Source organism: Oncorhynchus masou, chromosome 31 (assembly GCF_036934945.1).
Source record: "Oncorhynchus masou masou isolate Uvic2021 chromosome 31, UVic_Omas_1.1, whole genome shotgun sequence".
NCBI classification, from domain to species: domain Eukaryota; kingdom Metazoa; phylum Chordata; class Actinopteri; order Salmoniformes; family Salmonidae; genus Oncorhynchus; species Oncorhynchus masou.
This window is the reverse complement of record NC_088242.1, coordinates 54982015-54999812: the sequence shown is the minus strand read 5'-3', so window position 1 is coordinate 54999812 and position 17798 is coordinate 54982015. Positions and strand designations below refer to the sequence as shown.

The window sequence follows — 17798 nt, the reverse complement described above, 5'->3', positions numbered from 1 at the left end:
TGAATACTGGGCAAGGGGACACAAGACAATAGACTGGTGTGAGAGACATACTGTGGCCTGACCATAGAATGAGGATACTATTATAACATAGCCTGACAATAGATCACAGAGAACAATTATTTTCAGAGGGAAATTGATCCGAGGCCTTTGTGTCCCATGGGCCGCCTGTTGCTCATCCCCGACCTAGAGTCCTGAAATTCTGTGCATCGGTCCCTGTTCTCACAAGGAACAAATGTGCCTCACGGACCCTCAAAGTATGCCATGATGGATTTTCCGCCATTTTGAATTTGAAAAACACTTAAATGACATCTCTTCTGGAATCACAGGTCCGATCTGGATGAAACTTGACCAAGGTCTTTCAACTCAATATTTTCCATGCTAGTATGTCAAAACTGACCAATAAACATGCATGTGGGCGTGGTCTGGAACATAAACGCATACAAAATCAAACAGATACTTGTATTGTAACCAAACTTGGTACAAGTTCCAAACCCCATCAAGATTCAACACATGCAAGCACATTCAGATTGACAACACGGTGGCGCTACAATAGGCACATAATACTTATTTTCCACCATAATTTGCAAATAAATTCATTAAAAATCCTACAATGTGATTTTCTGGATTTTTTTTCTCATTTTGTCTGTCATAGTTGAAGTCTACCTATGATAAAATACAGGCCTCTCTAAACTTTTTAAGTGGGAGAACTTGCACAAATGGTGGCTGACTAAATACTTTTTTGCCCCACTGTATATCTCTTGATCTGTTTGACACAGTTTTGAATTTTAAAACCTTGTTGGTTTTTTTGTTGATGTGCTTCCCATTTCAGGTCTAGATTTTGATTCCTTTGATGTTTGTGTGAAGTCAAAATTGGAGTAATTGTTGTAACTACTTTTTTTCTATTATTCAAAAGATACCATCAGGAAAAACACTGACATTCAAGGCTACAAGATGGAGAAGTTGGTCATAAAGTGACTGCAGCTTGCACCAGACGGAGACGGAGGCAGGAAGGAGAGGACCGGACATAGCAAAGAAAGGGCAGATAAACCCAGAGAGACATACATACTAGAGGTCGACCGATTATAACGTTTCAACGGCAATTATTGGAAGAACAAAAAAAATCAGATCTGTATAAAAATAAATAAAAAAAGGCCAATTTTCATATATATATATATATATATATATATGTGTGTGTATTTGTAATAATGACAATTACAATACTGAATGAACACTTATTTTAACTTAATATAATACATCAATAAAATCAATTTAGTCTCAAATAAATAATGAAGTGTCCAATTTGGTTTAAATAATGCAAAAACAAAGTGTTGGAGAAGTGCAATATGTGCCATGTAAAAAAGCTAACGTTTCAGTTCCTTGCTCAGAAAATATGAAAGCTGGAAGTTCCTTTTAACAGAAGACTTCAATATTCCCAGGTAAGAAGTTTTAGGTTGTAGTTATTCTAGGATTATTTCTCTCTATATTTGTATTTCATATACCTTTGACTATTGGATGTTCTAACAGGTACTTTAGTATTGCCAGCCTAATCTCGGGAGTTGATAGGCTTGAAGTCATAAACAGGGCAATGCTTGAAGCACAGCAAAGAGCTGCTGGCAAATGTACGAAAGTGCTGTTTGAATGAATGCTTACGAGCCCGCTGCTGCCTACCACCACTCAGTCAGACTAATCTATCAAATCATACACAATTATAATATAAACACAGAAATACGAGACTTACACGGAACCAAAACCGGCTGCATGCGCTATCGTGCATACATTTATTTTGCCCCCCCACACCAAACGCGATCACGATACGCAGGTTAAAATATAAAAACAAACTGAACCAATGACATTAAATTTGGGGACAGGTCGAAAAGCATTAAACATGTATGGCAATTTAGCTCGTAATATTAGCTTGCACCTGCTAGCTAAAGTTAATTTGTCCTATTTAGCTAGCTTGTTGTTGCTAGCTAATTTGTCCTGGGATATAAACATTGAGTTGTTATTTTACCTGAAATGCACAAGGACCTCTACTCCGACAATTAATCCACACATAAAACGGCCAACCGAATCGTTTCTAGTCATCTCTCCTCATTCCAGGCATTTTCATTGTTTAACTAATATGGTGATCGCATCTAAACTTTCATTGTATTACCACGACTACCGGCAAAAGTTAGTCTTTCATTCACCCACTTGGGTATAACCAATGAGGAGATGGCATGTGGGTACCGGTTTCTTTAAACCAATGAGGAGATGGGAGAGGTAGGACTTGCAGCGCGGTCTGCGTCAGAAATAGGAATGAGTTCTATTTTAGCCCTTGGCGTCGCAGACTCTCATTGGTGCGCGTGAGCAGTGTGGGTTCAATAATTGAATAACAAGGATTTCTACATTTATTTTGCGACGTGTCCGGTCTGGTCGGCATGTTAGGTCATTAATATGGTCAAATCCGGAAACTATAATTTCGAAAACAAAATGTTTATTCTTCCAGTGAAATATGGAACCGTTCCGTATTTTATCTAATGGGTGGCATCCCTAAGTCTAAATATTGCTGTTACATTGTACAACCTTCAATGTTATGTCATAATTATATGTCATAATAATTGTTATGTCATAATTATGTACAATGTGCAAATTAATTACGGTATTTGTTAGGAAGATATGGTCTTCACACAGTTCGCGTCGAGCCAGGCGGCCCAAACTGCTGCATATACCCGGACTCTGCATGCACAGAACGCACGAGAAGTGACACAATTTCCCTAGTTTAAAAAAAATCATGTTAGCAGGCAATATTAACTAAATATGCAGGTTTAGAAATATATAAATGTGTATTGATTTTAAGAAAAGCATTGATGTTTATGGTTAGGTGCAAAGAATTGCTTTTTCCGCGAATGCGCTTGTTAAAATCAACCGTTTGGCGAAGTAGGCTGTGATTCAATGATAAATTAACAGGCACTGCATCGATGATATGCAACGCAGAACAAGCTAGATGAACTAGCAATATCAACCATGTGTAGTTACAGTGCCTTGCGAAAGTATTCGGCCCCCTTGAACTTTGCGACCTTTTGCCACATTTCAGGCTTCAAAAATAACGATATATAACTATTTTTGTTGTGAAGAATCAACAACAAGTGGGACACAATCATGAAGTGGAACGACATTTATTGTATATTTCAAACTTTTTTAACAAATAAAAAACTGAAAAATTGGGCGTGCAAAAATTATTCAGCCCCCTTAAGTTAATACTTTGTAGCGCCACCTTTTGCTGCGATTACAGCTGTAAGTCGCTTGGGTTATGTCTCTATCAGTTTTGCACATCGAGAGACTGAAATTTTTTCCCATTCCTCCTTGCAAAACAGCTCGAGCTCAGTGAGGTTGGATGGAGAGCATTTGTGAACAGCAGTTTTCAGTTCTTTCCACAGATTCTCGATTGGATTCAGGTCTGGACTTTGACTTGGCCATTCTAACACCTGGATATGTTTATTTTTGAACCATTCCATTGTAGATTTTGCTTTATGTTTTGGATCATTGTCTTGTTGGAAGACAAATCTCCGACCAAGTCTCAGGTCTTTTGCAGACTCCATCAGGTTCTCTTCCAGAATGGTCCTGTATTTGGCTCCATCCATCTTCCCATCAATTTTAACCATCTTCCCTGTCCCTGCTGAAGAAAAGCAGGCCCAAACCATGATGCTGCACCCACCATGTTTGACAGTGGGGATGGTGTGTTGTGGTTGATGAGCTGTGTTGCTTTTATGCCAAACATGACGTTTTGCATTGTTGCCAAAAAGTTCAATTTTGGTTTCATCTGACCAGAGCACCTTCTTCCACATGTTTGGTGTGTCTCCCAGGTGGCTTGTGGCAAACTTTAAAACGACACTTTTTATGGATATCGTTAAGAAATGGCTTTCTTCTTGCCACTCTTCCATAAAGGGCAGATTTGGGCAATATACGACTGATTGTTGTCCTATGGACAGAGTCTCCCACCTCAGCTGTAGATCTCTGCAGTTCATCCAGAGTGATCATGGGCCTCTTGGCTGCATCTCTGATCAGTCTTCTCCTTGTATGAGATGAAGGTTTAGAGGGACGGCCAGGTCTTGGTAGATTTACAGTGGTCTGATACTCCTTCCATTGCAATATTACCGCTTGCACAGTGCTCCTTGGGATGTTTAAAGCTTGGGAAATCTTTTTGTATCCAAATCCGGCTTTAAACTTCTTCACAACAGTATCTCGGACCTGCCTGGTGTGTTCCTTGTTCTTCATGATGCTCTCTGCGCTTTTAACTTCTTGATACTACCCATCCCGTATCCGGGATGGTGAATACAGCCTCAGGCTCATTAGCATATCGCAACGTTAACGATTTCTGAAAATCGCAAATGAAATGAAAATGATATGCCTGCTCTCAAGCTTAGCCTTTTCTTAGCAACACTGTCATCTCAGATTTTCAAAATATGCTTTTGAACCAGAGCAAATCAAGCATTTGTGTAAGAGTATTGCAAGCTAGCTTAGCATTTTGCGTAGCATTTAGCACGCAACATTTTCACAAAAACCAGATAACCAAATAAATAAAATCATTTACCTTTGAAGAACTTTGGATATTTTCAATGAGGAGACTCAGTTACATAGCAAATGTTCCGTTTTTCCTGAAAGATTCTTTGTGTAAGAGAAATCGCTCCGTTTTGTACATCACGTTTGGGTACCAAAAAAACCACGAAAATTCAGTCCTCAAAACGGCGAACTGTTTTCCAAATTAACTCCATAATATCGACTGAAACACGGCAAACGCTGTTTAGAATCAATCCTCAAGGTGTTTTTCACATATCTCTTCATTGATATGCCGTTCGTGGAAGCCTGCTTTCGTCTCAGAATCCCATGGAAAAATACCAGCAGCTGAAAATGACGCACCAATTTCGACGGAGGACACCGGGCGGACACCTGGCAAATGTAGTCTCTTATGGTCAATCTTCCAATGATATGCCTACAAATACATTACAATGCTACAGACACCTTGGGGAAACGATAGATCGGGCAGGCTCATTCCTTGCGCATTCACAGCCATATAAGGAGACAATGGAAAACAGAGCCTCAAAAATCCTGCTCATTTCCTGGTTGCAGTTTCATCTTGGTTTTGCCTGTAGCTCCTGTTCTGGGGTACTCACATACAATATCTTTGCAGTTTTGGAAACGTCAGAGTGTTCTCTTTCCAAAAATATCTTGTTTAAAAAATATCTTGTTTAAAACGGGAAAGTTTTTCATCCAAAAATGAAATACTGCCCCCAGAGTTTCAAGAGGTTAACGGACCTCAGACTATCACAGTGCAGGTGCATTTATACGGAGACTTGATTACACACAGGTGGATTGTATTTATCATCATTAGTCATTTAGGTCAACATTGGATCATTCAGAGATCCTCACTGAACTTTTAGAGAGAGTTTGCTGCACTGAAAGTAAAGGGGCTGAATAATTTTGCACGCCCAATTTTTCAGTTTTTGATGTTAAAAAAAGTTTGTAATATCCAATAAATGTCGTTCCACTTCATGATTGTGTCCCACTTGTTGTTGATTCTTCACAAAAAAATACAGTTTTATATCTTTATGTTTGAAGCCTGAAATGTGGCAAAAGGTCACAAAGTTCAAGGGGGCCGAATACTTTCGCAAGGCACTGTAACTAGTGATTATGTTAAGATGGATTTTTTTTATAAGATAAGTTTAATGCTAGCACCTTACCTTGGCTCCTTGCTGCACTCGCATAACAGGTAGTCAGCCTGCTACGATGCTTATCATGGAGTGCAATGTAATCGGCCATGAATCGGTGTCCAAAAATGCTATGAAAATTGTTATGAAAACTTACAAATCGGCCGACCTCTAATACATCTAATACATTACAAAGCATTCGGAAAATATTCAGACCCTTTCCACTATTTTGTTATGTAACAGCCTTATTGTAAAATCAATTAAATAAATGTTCCTCATCAATACAAGGGGTGGCAGGAGCACTGGGCCAGTAACCGAAAGGTTGCTAGATCAATCCCGAGCTGACAAGGTAAAAATCTGTTGTGCCCATGAACAAGGCAGTTAACCCACGGTTCTTATGCTGTCATTGTGAATAAGAATTTGTTCTTAACTGACTTTCCTAGTTAAACAAAGGTTACATTGAAAGATTTTTTAATTTTTATTCATCTACACACTAGACCCTATAATGACAAAGCAAAAACAGGTAACGAATTTATTGATAATTTATTAAAATAAAAACAGTAATACCTTAAACATAGTTTAAGGCAGAAGTTTACATACACCTTAGCCAATTACATTTAAACTCAGTTTCACATTACTGACATTTAATCCTAGTACAAATTCCGTCTTAGGTCAGTTAGGATCACCACTTTATTTGAAGAATGTGAAATGTCAGAATAATAGTAGAGCGATTTCAGCTTTTATTTCTTTCATCACAATCCCAGTGGGTCAGAAGTTTACATACACTCAATTAGTATTTGGTAGCATGGCATTTAAATTGTTTCACTCGGGTCAAACGTTTTGAGTTGCATTGCAATAGCTTCCCACAATAAGTTGGGTGAATTTTGGCCCATTCCTCCTGACAGAGCTTTTGTAACCCAGTCAGGTTTGTAGGCAACCTTGCTTGCACACGCTTTTTCAGTTCTGCTCACAAATTTTCTATAGGATTGAGGTCAGGGCTTTGTGATGGCCACTCCAATACCTAGACTTTGTTGTCCTTAAGCCATTTTGCCACAACTTTGGAAGTAGGTTTGGGGTCATTGTCCATTTGGAAGACGCATTTGCGACCAAGCTTTAACTTCCTGACTGATGTCTTGAGATGTTGCTTCAATACAGCCCCACATCATTTTCCTTCCTCATATTCTATTGATATAGTTTGTGTAGTGTACCAGTCCCTCCTGCAGCAAAGCAACCTCACAACATGATGTTGCTTCATGGTTGGGATGGTGTTGTTCGGCTTGCAAGCCTCCCCTTTTTCCTCCCAACATAATGATGCTCGTTATGGCCAAAATGTTATATTTTTTGTTTAATCAGAACAGAGGGCATTTCTCCAAAAAGTACGATCTTTGTCCCATGTGCAGTTGCAAACCGTAGTCTTACTTTTTTATGGCAGTTTTGGAGCAGTGGCTTCTTCCTTGCTGAACGGCCTTTCAGGTTGTCGACATAGGTCTAGTTTTACTGTGGATATAGATTGCACTTTTCGCACCAAAGTACATTCATCTCTAGAAGACAGAATGAGTCTCCTCCCTGAGCGGTATGAAGGCTGCGTGGTCCCATGGTGTTTATACTTGCGTACTATTGTTTCTACAGATGAACGTGGTACCTTCAGGCATTTGAAAATTGCTCCCAAGGATGAACCAGACTTGTGGAGGACAAATTTTTATCTGAGGTCTTGGCTGATTTCTTTTGATTTTCCCATGATGTCAAGAAAAAAGGCACAGAGTTTGAAGGTCTTCTGATGACCAGGTGGCTAATCGCATCTCTGCATGTCTGGCAGACATATCAGTGTGGATGACGGATCACCACCTCAAGCTGAACCTCGACAAGACGGAGCTGCTCCTCCTCCCGGGGAAGGACTGCCCGTTCCATGATCTCGCCATCACGGTTGACAACTCCATTGTGTCCTCCTCCCAGAGCGCTAAGAACCTTGGCGTGATCCTGGACAACACCCTGTCGTTCTCAACTAACATCAAGGCGGTGGCCCGTTCCTGTAGGTTCATGCTCTACAACATCCGCAGAGTACGACCCTGCCTCACACAGGAAGCGGCGCAGGTCCTAATCCAGGCACTTGTCATCTCCCGTCTGCATTACTGCAACTCGCTGTTGGCTGGGCTCCCTGCCTGTGCCATTAAACCCCTACAACTCATCCAGAACGCCGCAGCCCGTCTGGTGTTCAACCTTCCCAAGTTCTCTCACGTCACCCCGCTCCTCCGCTCTCTCCACTGGCTTCCAGTTGAAGCTCGCATCCGCTACAAGACCATGGTGCTTGCCTACGGAGCTGTGAGGGGAACGGCACCCCAGTACCTCCAGGCTCTGATCAGGCCCTACACCCAAACAAGGGCACTGCGTTCATCCACCTCTGGCCTGCTCGCCTCCCTACCACTGAGGAAGTACAGTTCCCGCTCAGCCCAGTCAAAACTGTTCGCTGCTCTGGCCCCCCAATGGTGGAACAAACTCCCTCACGACGCCAGGACAGCGGAGTCAATCACCACCTTCCGGAGACACCTGAAACCCCACCTCTTCAAGGAATACCTAGGATAGGATAAAGTAATCCTTCTCACCCCCCTTAAATAATTTAGATGCACTATTGTAAAGTGGCTGTTCCACTGGATGTCAGAAGGTGAATTCACCAATTTGTAAGTCGCTCTGGATAAGAGCGTCTGCTAAATGATGTAAATGTAAATGTAAATACATCCACAGGTACACCGCCAATTGACTCAGATGATGTCAATTAGCCTATCAGAAGCTTCTAAAGCCATGAAAATTTCCTGTAATGTTCCAAGCTGTTTAAAAAGGCACAGTCAACTTAGTGTAAACTTCTGACCCACTGGAATTGTGATAGATTTTTTCATTTATAAATCACTGTCTGTAAACAATTGTTGGAAAAATTACTTGGGTCATGCACAATGTAGATGTCCTAACCACCTTGCCAAAACTATAGTTTTAACAAGAAATTTGTGAAGTGGTTGAAAAACGAGTTTTACTGACTGCAACCTAAGTGTATGTAAACTTCTGACTTCAACTGTAGGTATTGAGAGCCTGTCCATTGACCCTTTACTCAATACTTTGTTGAAGCACTTTTGGCAGCGATTACAGCCTTGAGTCTCCTTGGGTATGACGCTACAGGCTTAGCACACCTGTATTTGGAGAGTTTCTCTTCTCTGCAGATGTTCTCAAGCTCTGTCAGGTTGAATGGGGAGCATTGCTGCATCGCTATTTTCAGGTCTCTTCAGAGATGTTCGATCGAGTTCAAGTCCGGGCTCTGGCTGGGCCATTCAAGGACATTCAGAGACTTGTCCTGAAGCCACTCTTGTTTTGTCTTGGCTGTGTGCTTAGGGTTGTTGTCCTGTTGGAAGGTGAACCTCCGCCCCAATCTGAGGTCCTGAGCAGGTTTTCATTAACTTCTTGCGTCGAGCAATCCCGGATCCGGGATCCTATTTATAGCCTCAAGCTCATTAGCATAACGCAACGTTAACTATTCACGAAAATCACAAATGAAATTAAATAAATATATTTGCTCTCAAGCTTAGACTTTTGTTAACAACACTGTCATCTCAGATTTTCAAAATATGCTTTTCAACCATAGCTAAACAAGCATTTGTGTAAGAGTATTGATAGCTAGCATAGCTATAAGCCTAGAATTCAGCCAGCAACATTTTCACAAAAACAAGAACCATTCAAATAAAATCATTTACCTTTGAAGAACTTCAGATGTTTTCAATGAGGAGACTCAGTTAGATAGCAAATGTTCCGTTTTTCAAAAAATATTATTTGTGTAGGACAAATCGCTCCGTTTTGTTCACGTTTGGCTATGAAAAAACCTGTATCCAGTTATAGCCTCAAGCTCATTAGCATAACGTAACGTTAACCATTTATGAAAATCGCAAATGAAATGAATGTGCTAGCTCTCAAGCTTAGCCTTTTCTTAACAACACTTATCTCAGATTTTCAAAATATGCTTTAGAACCATAGCAAAACAAGCATTTGTGTAAGAGTATTGATAGCTAGCATAGCATTTAGCGAAGCATTTAGCGGGCAACATTTGCACAAAAAACAGAAAAGGATTCAAATAAAATCATTTACCTTTGAAGAACTTCGGATGTTTTCAATGAGGAGACTCAGTTACATAGCAAATGTTCAGTTTTTCCTGAAAGATTCTTTGTGTAGGAGAAATCGCTCCGTTTTGTACATCACGTTTGGGTACCAAAAAAAACACGAAAATTCAGTCCTCAAAACGGCGAACTGTTTTCCAAATTAACTCCATAATATCGACTGAAACACGGCAAACGCTGTTTAGAATCAATCCTCAAGGTGTTTTTCACATATCTCTTCATTGATATATCGTTCGTGGATGTCTACTTTCTCTTGTGAATCGCTTGGAAAAAGACGTGCAGCTGAAGATGACGCACCAATTTCGACGGAGGACACCGGGCGAACACCTGGCAAATGTAGTCTCTTATGGTCAATCTTCCAATGATATGCCTACAAATACGTCACAATGCTGCAGACACCTTGGGGAAACGATAGATAGGGCAGGCTCATTCCTGTCGCATTCACAGCCATATAAGGAGACAATGGAAAACAGAGCCTCAAAAATCCTGCTCATTTCCTGTTTGAAGTTTCATCTTGGTTTCGCCTGTAGCATCAGTTCTGGGGTACTCACAGACAATATCTTTGCAGTTTTGGAAACGTCAGAGTGTTCTCTTTCCAAAGCTGTCAATTATATGCATAAGCCAGCATCTTTTTGTGACAAAATATTGCGCTTAAAACGGGCACATTTTATCTAATAATGAAATAGCGCCCACCTAGGTGTAAGAGGTTAAGGATCTCTGTACTTTGCTCCGTTCATCTTTCCCTCGATCCTGACTAGTTTCCCAGTCCTTGCCACTGAAAAACATTCCCCCACAGCATGATGCTGCCATCACCTTGCTTCACCGTAGGGATGGTGCCAGGTTTCCTCCAGATGTTTTGCTTGACATTCAGGCCAAAGATTCAGTCTTGGTTTCATCAGACCAGAGAATTGTATTTTTCATGGTCTGAGAGTCTTTATGTGACTTTTACTGAGGAATGGCTTCCATCTGGCCAATCTACCATGAAGGCCTGATTGGTGGAGTGCTGCAGAGATAGTTGTCCTTCTGGAAGTTCTCCCATATCTACAGAGGATTTATGGAACTCTGTGAGAGTGACCATCAGTTTCTTGGTCACCTTTCTGACCAAGGACCTTCTCCCGATTGCTCAGTTTGGCCTGGCGGCCAGCTCTAGGAAGTGTCTTGGTGGTTACAAACTTCATTTAAGAATGATGGAGGCCACTATGTGTTTGAGGACCTTCAATGCTGCACACATTTTTTGGTATCTTTCCCCAGATCTGTGCCTCGACACAATCTTGTTTCTGAGCTCTACGGACAAATCCTTGGTTTTTGCTCTGATATGCACTGTCAACTGTGGGATCTTTATATAGACAGGTGTGTGCCTTCCAAATCATGTTCAATCAATTGAATTTACCACAAGTGGACTCCAATCAAGTTGTAGAAACATCAAGGATGATCAATGGAAACAGGATGCACTGGAGCTCAATTTCAAGTCTCATAGTAATGAATACTTATGTAAATTTGAGAGTATTTTTTTATTTTTAATACATTTGCAAACATTTCGAAAACCTGTTTTTGCTTAGTCATTATGGGGTATTGTGTGTAGATTGAGGTAAAAAAACAGCTTAATATGTTTTAGAATAAGGCTGCAATGTAACAAAATGTGGAAAAAGGCACGGGTCTGACTACTTTCTGAATGCACGAGACTAACTAGATAGAGCCAACACAGATGCCAAACAGCTAAAATCACATTAACTAAGGCTTTCTCTGTGCTGTGGATGTTACAAAAACCAGATTGGAATGTTTCTAAAATAAAGTTGGGACTTACAAATAACACGTTTCTCCAGATTTTTGCTTAACAATGGAAGGTTGGAAATTGGCTGAAAATTTGCTAAAATCAGAAGAATCTAGATTACTTTTTTCAGAAGGGGTTTCACCATAGCAGTTTAGTGCAGTGGGGAAAGTGCCTGTGAACAGTTAGAGATTAACAATAGCTTGCACTTCTTCAGATATGAAGAAGGTGGTGGGGATAGCCTCGAGAAGGCAGGTAGAAGGCTTAAGTTGTGATATCCCTTTCCAGTGCATGTCTGTGCAACCAGGGAAAATAAATCCATAATCCCTTTGCGTGGTAGCCTAGGACACATATCAAAATTCTCACAGGGTCTTGCTTGACTGATACCCAGCCTAATTTAAGTTCTCTGTAATATGGCGCAAACTCATTACATTTAGATGTGGAGGAAAGTTCAGAGATTTGCGGGGGTAGGATTTATCAAGCCATCAATGGTCGAGAAGAGCACTATCTGATTATTCTGATAAATAGTGAGCAAGTTAGAAAAATGAGCACGTCTGGCATTTCTAAATTGCCTTGTTATATATGCCAAGCTGCCCTTATTTTGCAATTAAAGTGATCAACTAAATCATCACAAGAGGAAGGCAGAATAGGTGGAGTATTGTTCATACACTCAAATTCTGTAGCAACTTCACAGGTAAGATAGCATTTCTTAATAATGTGTTCAGTATTACCCTGTGCAATAGGCAACAAGGTAGTAAAAGAATAAACAGTGGTGATCAGATAAAGCAACATCAACAATAGAGGATACGTCAATAGAAAGCCCTTTGGTAATAACCAGGTCCAGAGTATGGCTGCATTTATGGGTGGGCCCAGTAACATGCTGGATAAAGTCCATAGAGCTCAAAAGATTCAGAAATGAAATGGCTATGGAGTCAGTATCTTGGTCAACATGAATATTAAAAATACATCCAATAGTTATTTTATCATAGTTCTCAAAGACAATAGTTCAGTTAAATCAGTAAAGAAAGTGGGGCAGTGTTTTGGCAGTGGTAGAAAAAGTACCCAATTGTCATACTTCAGTAAAAGTAAAGATATCTTAATAGTAAATGACTCAAGTAAGTCACCCAGTAAAATACTACTTAAGTAAAAGTTTAAAATGTATTTGGTTTAATATACTTAGGTATCAAAAGTAAATGTAAGCGCTAAAATTGACATAAGTATCAAAAGTAGAAATAAAAATAATTTCAAATTCCTTATATTATGCAAACCAGACGGCACTATACGCAATTGTTTTAATTTGTGGATAGCAAGGGCACACTCCAACATTCAGACATGATTTACAAACAAAGCATGTGTGTTTATTTAACGAGTCCACCAGATCAAAGGCAGTAGGGATGACCAGGGAAGTTCTGCTGATAAGTGCGTGAATTGGACCATTTTCCTGTGCTGCTCAGCATTCAAAATGAAACGAATACTTTGGGTGTCAAGAAAAATGTATGAAGTAAAAAGTACAATATTTTCTTAAGGAACGTAGTAAAGTAAAAGTTGTCAAAAATATAAATAGTAAAGTACCCAAAACAACTACTTAAGGTAGTACTTCAAAAGTATTTCTACTTAAGTAGTTTTACACCACTGTGTTTTGGTGGCCTATATGGGGTTATGGCAAGCACGGGTGCCTGAAATTTAAACAGTACAGCATGATGCTCAAAAGACCCAAAGTCGCCAAACAAATGGTCTTACAGCTGAGAGCATTAGTAAAAAATAAAAATAGAGGCTGCCCCCCCCTCACAATAACCATAGTGCCATTTCAACAGGAGTTGATAGGCTTTCCAAGTTCTCTGTTGCTTATTTCTGACAGGGCGAACTGGAGCACTAATAGACCCTGTCCGTCAGTCTCAAAACAGTTTGCGATGTTGCTGGAAATAATCATGAACCGCTGCGGTTAGGACGAATCTTGTCTCTTTTAAAAAGTGCTTGTTGCACCCACAGCAAATCAAAGTTGTCACAAAAATATACATTCCTGTCATTACAAAGTTTCTTTGTGTACTCGTTCAGGGCAAAGAGTCAGCTGAAAAGTTACGAACCCCTTCGGCAACACGGGAGGGGGCCATAGATAATTATTATCTTCCCTTTGCTAGCGAGGGTGTTTGGAAAATGTTTCTCAGATCGCCTAAAAAAAGGTAGTTAAAACCTGTGTGAGTGACAATGGTGTCAATATTGGAGTAGTTGGCCAGAACCGTGGGCAGGGGGGAGTTGATGTCATGGACACAGGCTCCTGGGTGACAGTGGACCTTGGTCAGTCCACAGATCGTAAGCAGGCCAAAATCTCACCATCGAGCTGCCCACAATAATGGTGTTGATGGAATCTGATGGGGAAGAGATCTGCTGAACTGTGGTGGCTGTTAGGGAGGGTGCCACCGGGCACCTGCCGGCTGTTAGTATACACCCAGGATCCGTGCAGACTCCTGGGGCTGGTAGGTCCGTCTCAAGAGGGGCAAAGCTGTTCGATAGATGGATCGGATCTTTCGTATAGATGAAAGTGTGCCCAGACTGCCTCCCCAATCCTCTACGCCTTGCGAGTTACCAGTCTCCCGTGGGCCGCGGAGTTGAGCTTTTACATCTGTCCGTTGGATTGGGACAGAGCAACACCGCCCGACTCAGCAACAGCTTTGCTATAGCAGGCATTTAAAACTGAGATTCGATTTGCCTGGGTTACAGAGGTTTACTCAGAAGCATGTTATCCTTTTTCGCAGCTGAGCTAACAGACAGAGGATCTCTTCCCTAAGCTGCTTGATGGTGGTGCATTTAGGGCAGCACTCAAAATTGGCTCGGATTCTCCTCTATTCAATACTGGCCATGTAATTCTGACAAAGGAAAAATATATATTATTAGAATAGCCTAACTGACCATCTCAGTGGCCTTGTGGTTAGAGTGTCTGCCCTGAGATTGGAAGGTCGTGAGTCCGACTGTAAAAATGGGACATGATGCATCTCAGTTTAGCTCTCAGCATTAAGGAGAACGATTAGGGGTAACGTCACATTGTAAAAAAATAATAATAATCTGGCAATCAACTGGACCTTGATAAACTGACTGGTGTGTTTGAGCAGGGTTGGATAGTAGCTCTCCAAATGGAGGGTTGACAGACCACATGGTTTTGAATCAGTTACCCATCAGTGTAGAATTTTAATTTGTGGGGGGTTAAGTGCCTTGCTCAAGGCCACAACAGCAGAAGATATGATACATGGGATAAGAGGCCAGCAGCCTCCCATTGTCAATAACCAGTGACAATAATTAAGGTTATTTTGTACAGTGGTTCCTTGCATCGTACAATAAATAAAAAATAAATCACCTTTTTTTTGGGGGGGGGGGGGGCGACAAGTGACTTGAGCTTTCAGACAAGTAAAGAATCAGTCCTACTTGCCTAAAGGCAAAAAAAAAAAAGTGAATGTCAAGCCCTGGATAATGTCAGTGTTGCATTGATTAGTAAGTAGCTGGGGACTTACGGGGTCTTGTTTATGACAGTTTGCAGTGGAACATAATTGTTTGGTAAGCTACTCATATGTGTGCTGCGAGCACACATAATAGTTTTGGGTGTAGGACCTACTTCTGATTCTGAAACTATATAGGATAGCGATGAAATATCCATAATTCAAGGAGCCCATACTATTATAAAATCATAAATGGAAAATTGAGAAATGCACGCTTCTCACTGAAAAACACTTGTACCACGAACTTCTCAGTATGTCAAGTAGGAAGGAGTTTGTGAAGTCTGAACCAGATGAGTCATTGGAATGTAACAGAGCTGAGCTAGCCTTGCCTTGTGTGGTGCCAGTTCAGATCTACCTGGTCATGTTCTGAGAAAGGAAACAAAACTGAGAATAATAACAGCGGTCTACTCTAATGTGGACCCCTACTCTTTCAACTCACATGATCCCAAATGTGTGTTTGCATGAGTCTTATGATAAGACTTCACATATTCTGAAACAACTGCTGCTGAATAGTACATATGATGTTCAGCGAAAGATCTTTATCACTGAAGAGCTAGAAAAGACAGGCAATATGTGATCATTCTGTGTGAGAAATCTCCTCATGTAGATCAACTTATCAGGTGGCTATAACTTATTGGCAACACACACACACCAATGTCCCTCCCTGTGTTCTGTAATACATTGACATCCTGCCAGTTCAAACATGACACGTGTGTGTAGAGGAGTTCTGCTGCCCCAGGCATCCTTCCTTACCCCAAAATCCCTGCAGAGTAGTTCCTGGTTTTCCAAGGCGTGCCTGTGTAACCAACTCCACGGCACCCAGCGTCGTCCACTGCAGAGTTACTGCCAATACTCAATAAACTGCGGTTAAATCCGAAAGTGCTCGCTCGGTTGTCTCTTCTCCGTCTGTTCCCAAATCCACATTCTCTCTCTCGTTCTCTCCAGCTACCGAACGCAGTGCCACCCACTACCCAAGGTCCACTACTACCCCTCCCCGCAGGATGCTGGTTGATATTTGCTTCCAATAGGTCGAATTTATGTTCTATTTCATTATCGCCTTTTGGATTTATCGTCCCTTGCATCCTCGTCTCACTGCTGCTCGTGACAGCGTCGGGGACTCCGTTCTGAATCACGTTGCCCGTGCCCCAGTTCACGGATACCGTTGTACTAGGGCTCGTCTTGGTGGTGGGCGTGTTCCACACAGCAGAGCCGTGGTTGTTATGATTACTCAAACTCAAATTGCCCAGACCTTGTGTCGTTTCCCAAATATTCATCCACGCGCTATTGGCAGGGCCGAGCTGTTCTGGCTGGAACCAGGCGATTCTTGGATCCATGGAGTGGAGCACACGGGCGACGCAGCCGTGCACGACACGCTCGCTGCTGGCTAGGTGTGCGTAAGCTAGCTAACGATGCAGGAGGCTTGACAACTTCTGCCGTACAGTTTATGCAAATCCAATCATGTAGATGTAAACAACCGTATGTATTAACGACACTAAATTCAGTTGTGAGAATACATGATCTAGACGTCGAATACTTACTAAGAACAAACGCGACAGGCTATGTGCAATTTTCTCCAGCGACTCCGTCAATGGCGGAGCTGATAACATTGCGCAAACTCCACTCTTGGGACAGTAGACTGGAGGTGGGCGGAAAGGGGTGTTTCCGAAGTCACGGAGCTTGACAAATTATATCACTCTGGCTGCTGGGAAACAATCCATCTGCTTAAAATATGAACAAAATAGACAGACATTGATGTTTTATCTTATATTCGACATTATTGAATATTTCCATAAGTATTTATTGCTATCTGTTTTGGCTGTGCCAATAATGATATTAACCACTTCATTTCTCCACTACTTGGAGTAGTTGCCAAGCTTTAAAGCCATATTCGGACTGGATTCGTTGTATTGGGGTAACGTAATTATGTGCACAAGCACAAAACAGCACATCTGTAATTTTAGTGCCGTTCGAATCTGCCATGTCAGTAATTTTTACATGGCAGGAGAGTAACAATTCCAGCCAGAATAACCTACTGTTTTTTTTTGGCAAACTCCAAAGTCCTCTGATAATACTTGCCCCGTGCGAATCGACATCCCTGAGAAATGTCTGAGTTTGACAGATGTTTCTCGCGGTTTGAGTAAGAAAACAGTAACTGATTCGATAAATTAAACGAAGTGCTGCATATAGTATATATATGAAGGGCCTATAATACATGTATCAACTTTCACAGTGAATGCTTTTGTAAATACGTTTTGTGCGAATTAATTGAACTAAGCTAAATGCATCATAAACAAATATTGCGTCTATTTAATGCAACCCGTGCTGTTAATAGATCGCAAAGCAGCATACAACTGAGCTAAACGTTTGGAAATTACAAGTTCGCTTTCTCATCCACAGCCTAAAAATGCATATCAAGTGCAAGTGCGCTGTTTGGCTCACATCTGAAGGCTGATGGAACCTCCAGGCTTCAGACAGAACTGTCAATTTATTGAAAAAGGGAAAGAATTAGAGGTGGCAGTTTGGAAAAAAAATAGTCCCGTCCGAATCGTGCTCTGGAATAACGGACATTCTGGGGTTATAATTACATAACCAAAATGATTTAGTAATACTCCTCCAGTGCGAATAGGTCTTTCGACACAGATCAGATTACCTCCAATCAGATTACCTCCAAAAATCCTAACCTTCACCGTGAGGTAGTAACATG

General features: G+C 41.1%; 1 protein-coding gene across 1 annotated transcript in view; it reads right to left on the bottom strand.

Moving 5' to 3' along the window:
* The window catches only part of LOC135524135 (terminal nucleotidyltransferase 4B-like), a 58162-nt gene extending 41453 nt beyond the window's left edge, over positions 1-16709 (bottom strand). Inside the window, exon 1 of the mRNA XM_064951348.1 lies at positions 15848-16709. Coding sequence (XP_064807420.1) covers positions 15848-16428 — 581 coding nt within the window. The 5' untranslated portion in view covers positions 16429-16709. The remainder of the gene's footprint in view (positions 1-15847) is intronic.
* Positions 16710-17798: the final 1089 nt, after the last annotated feature.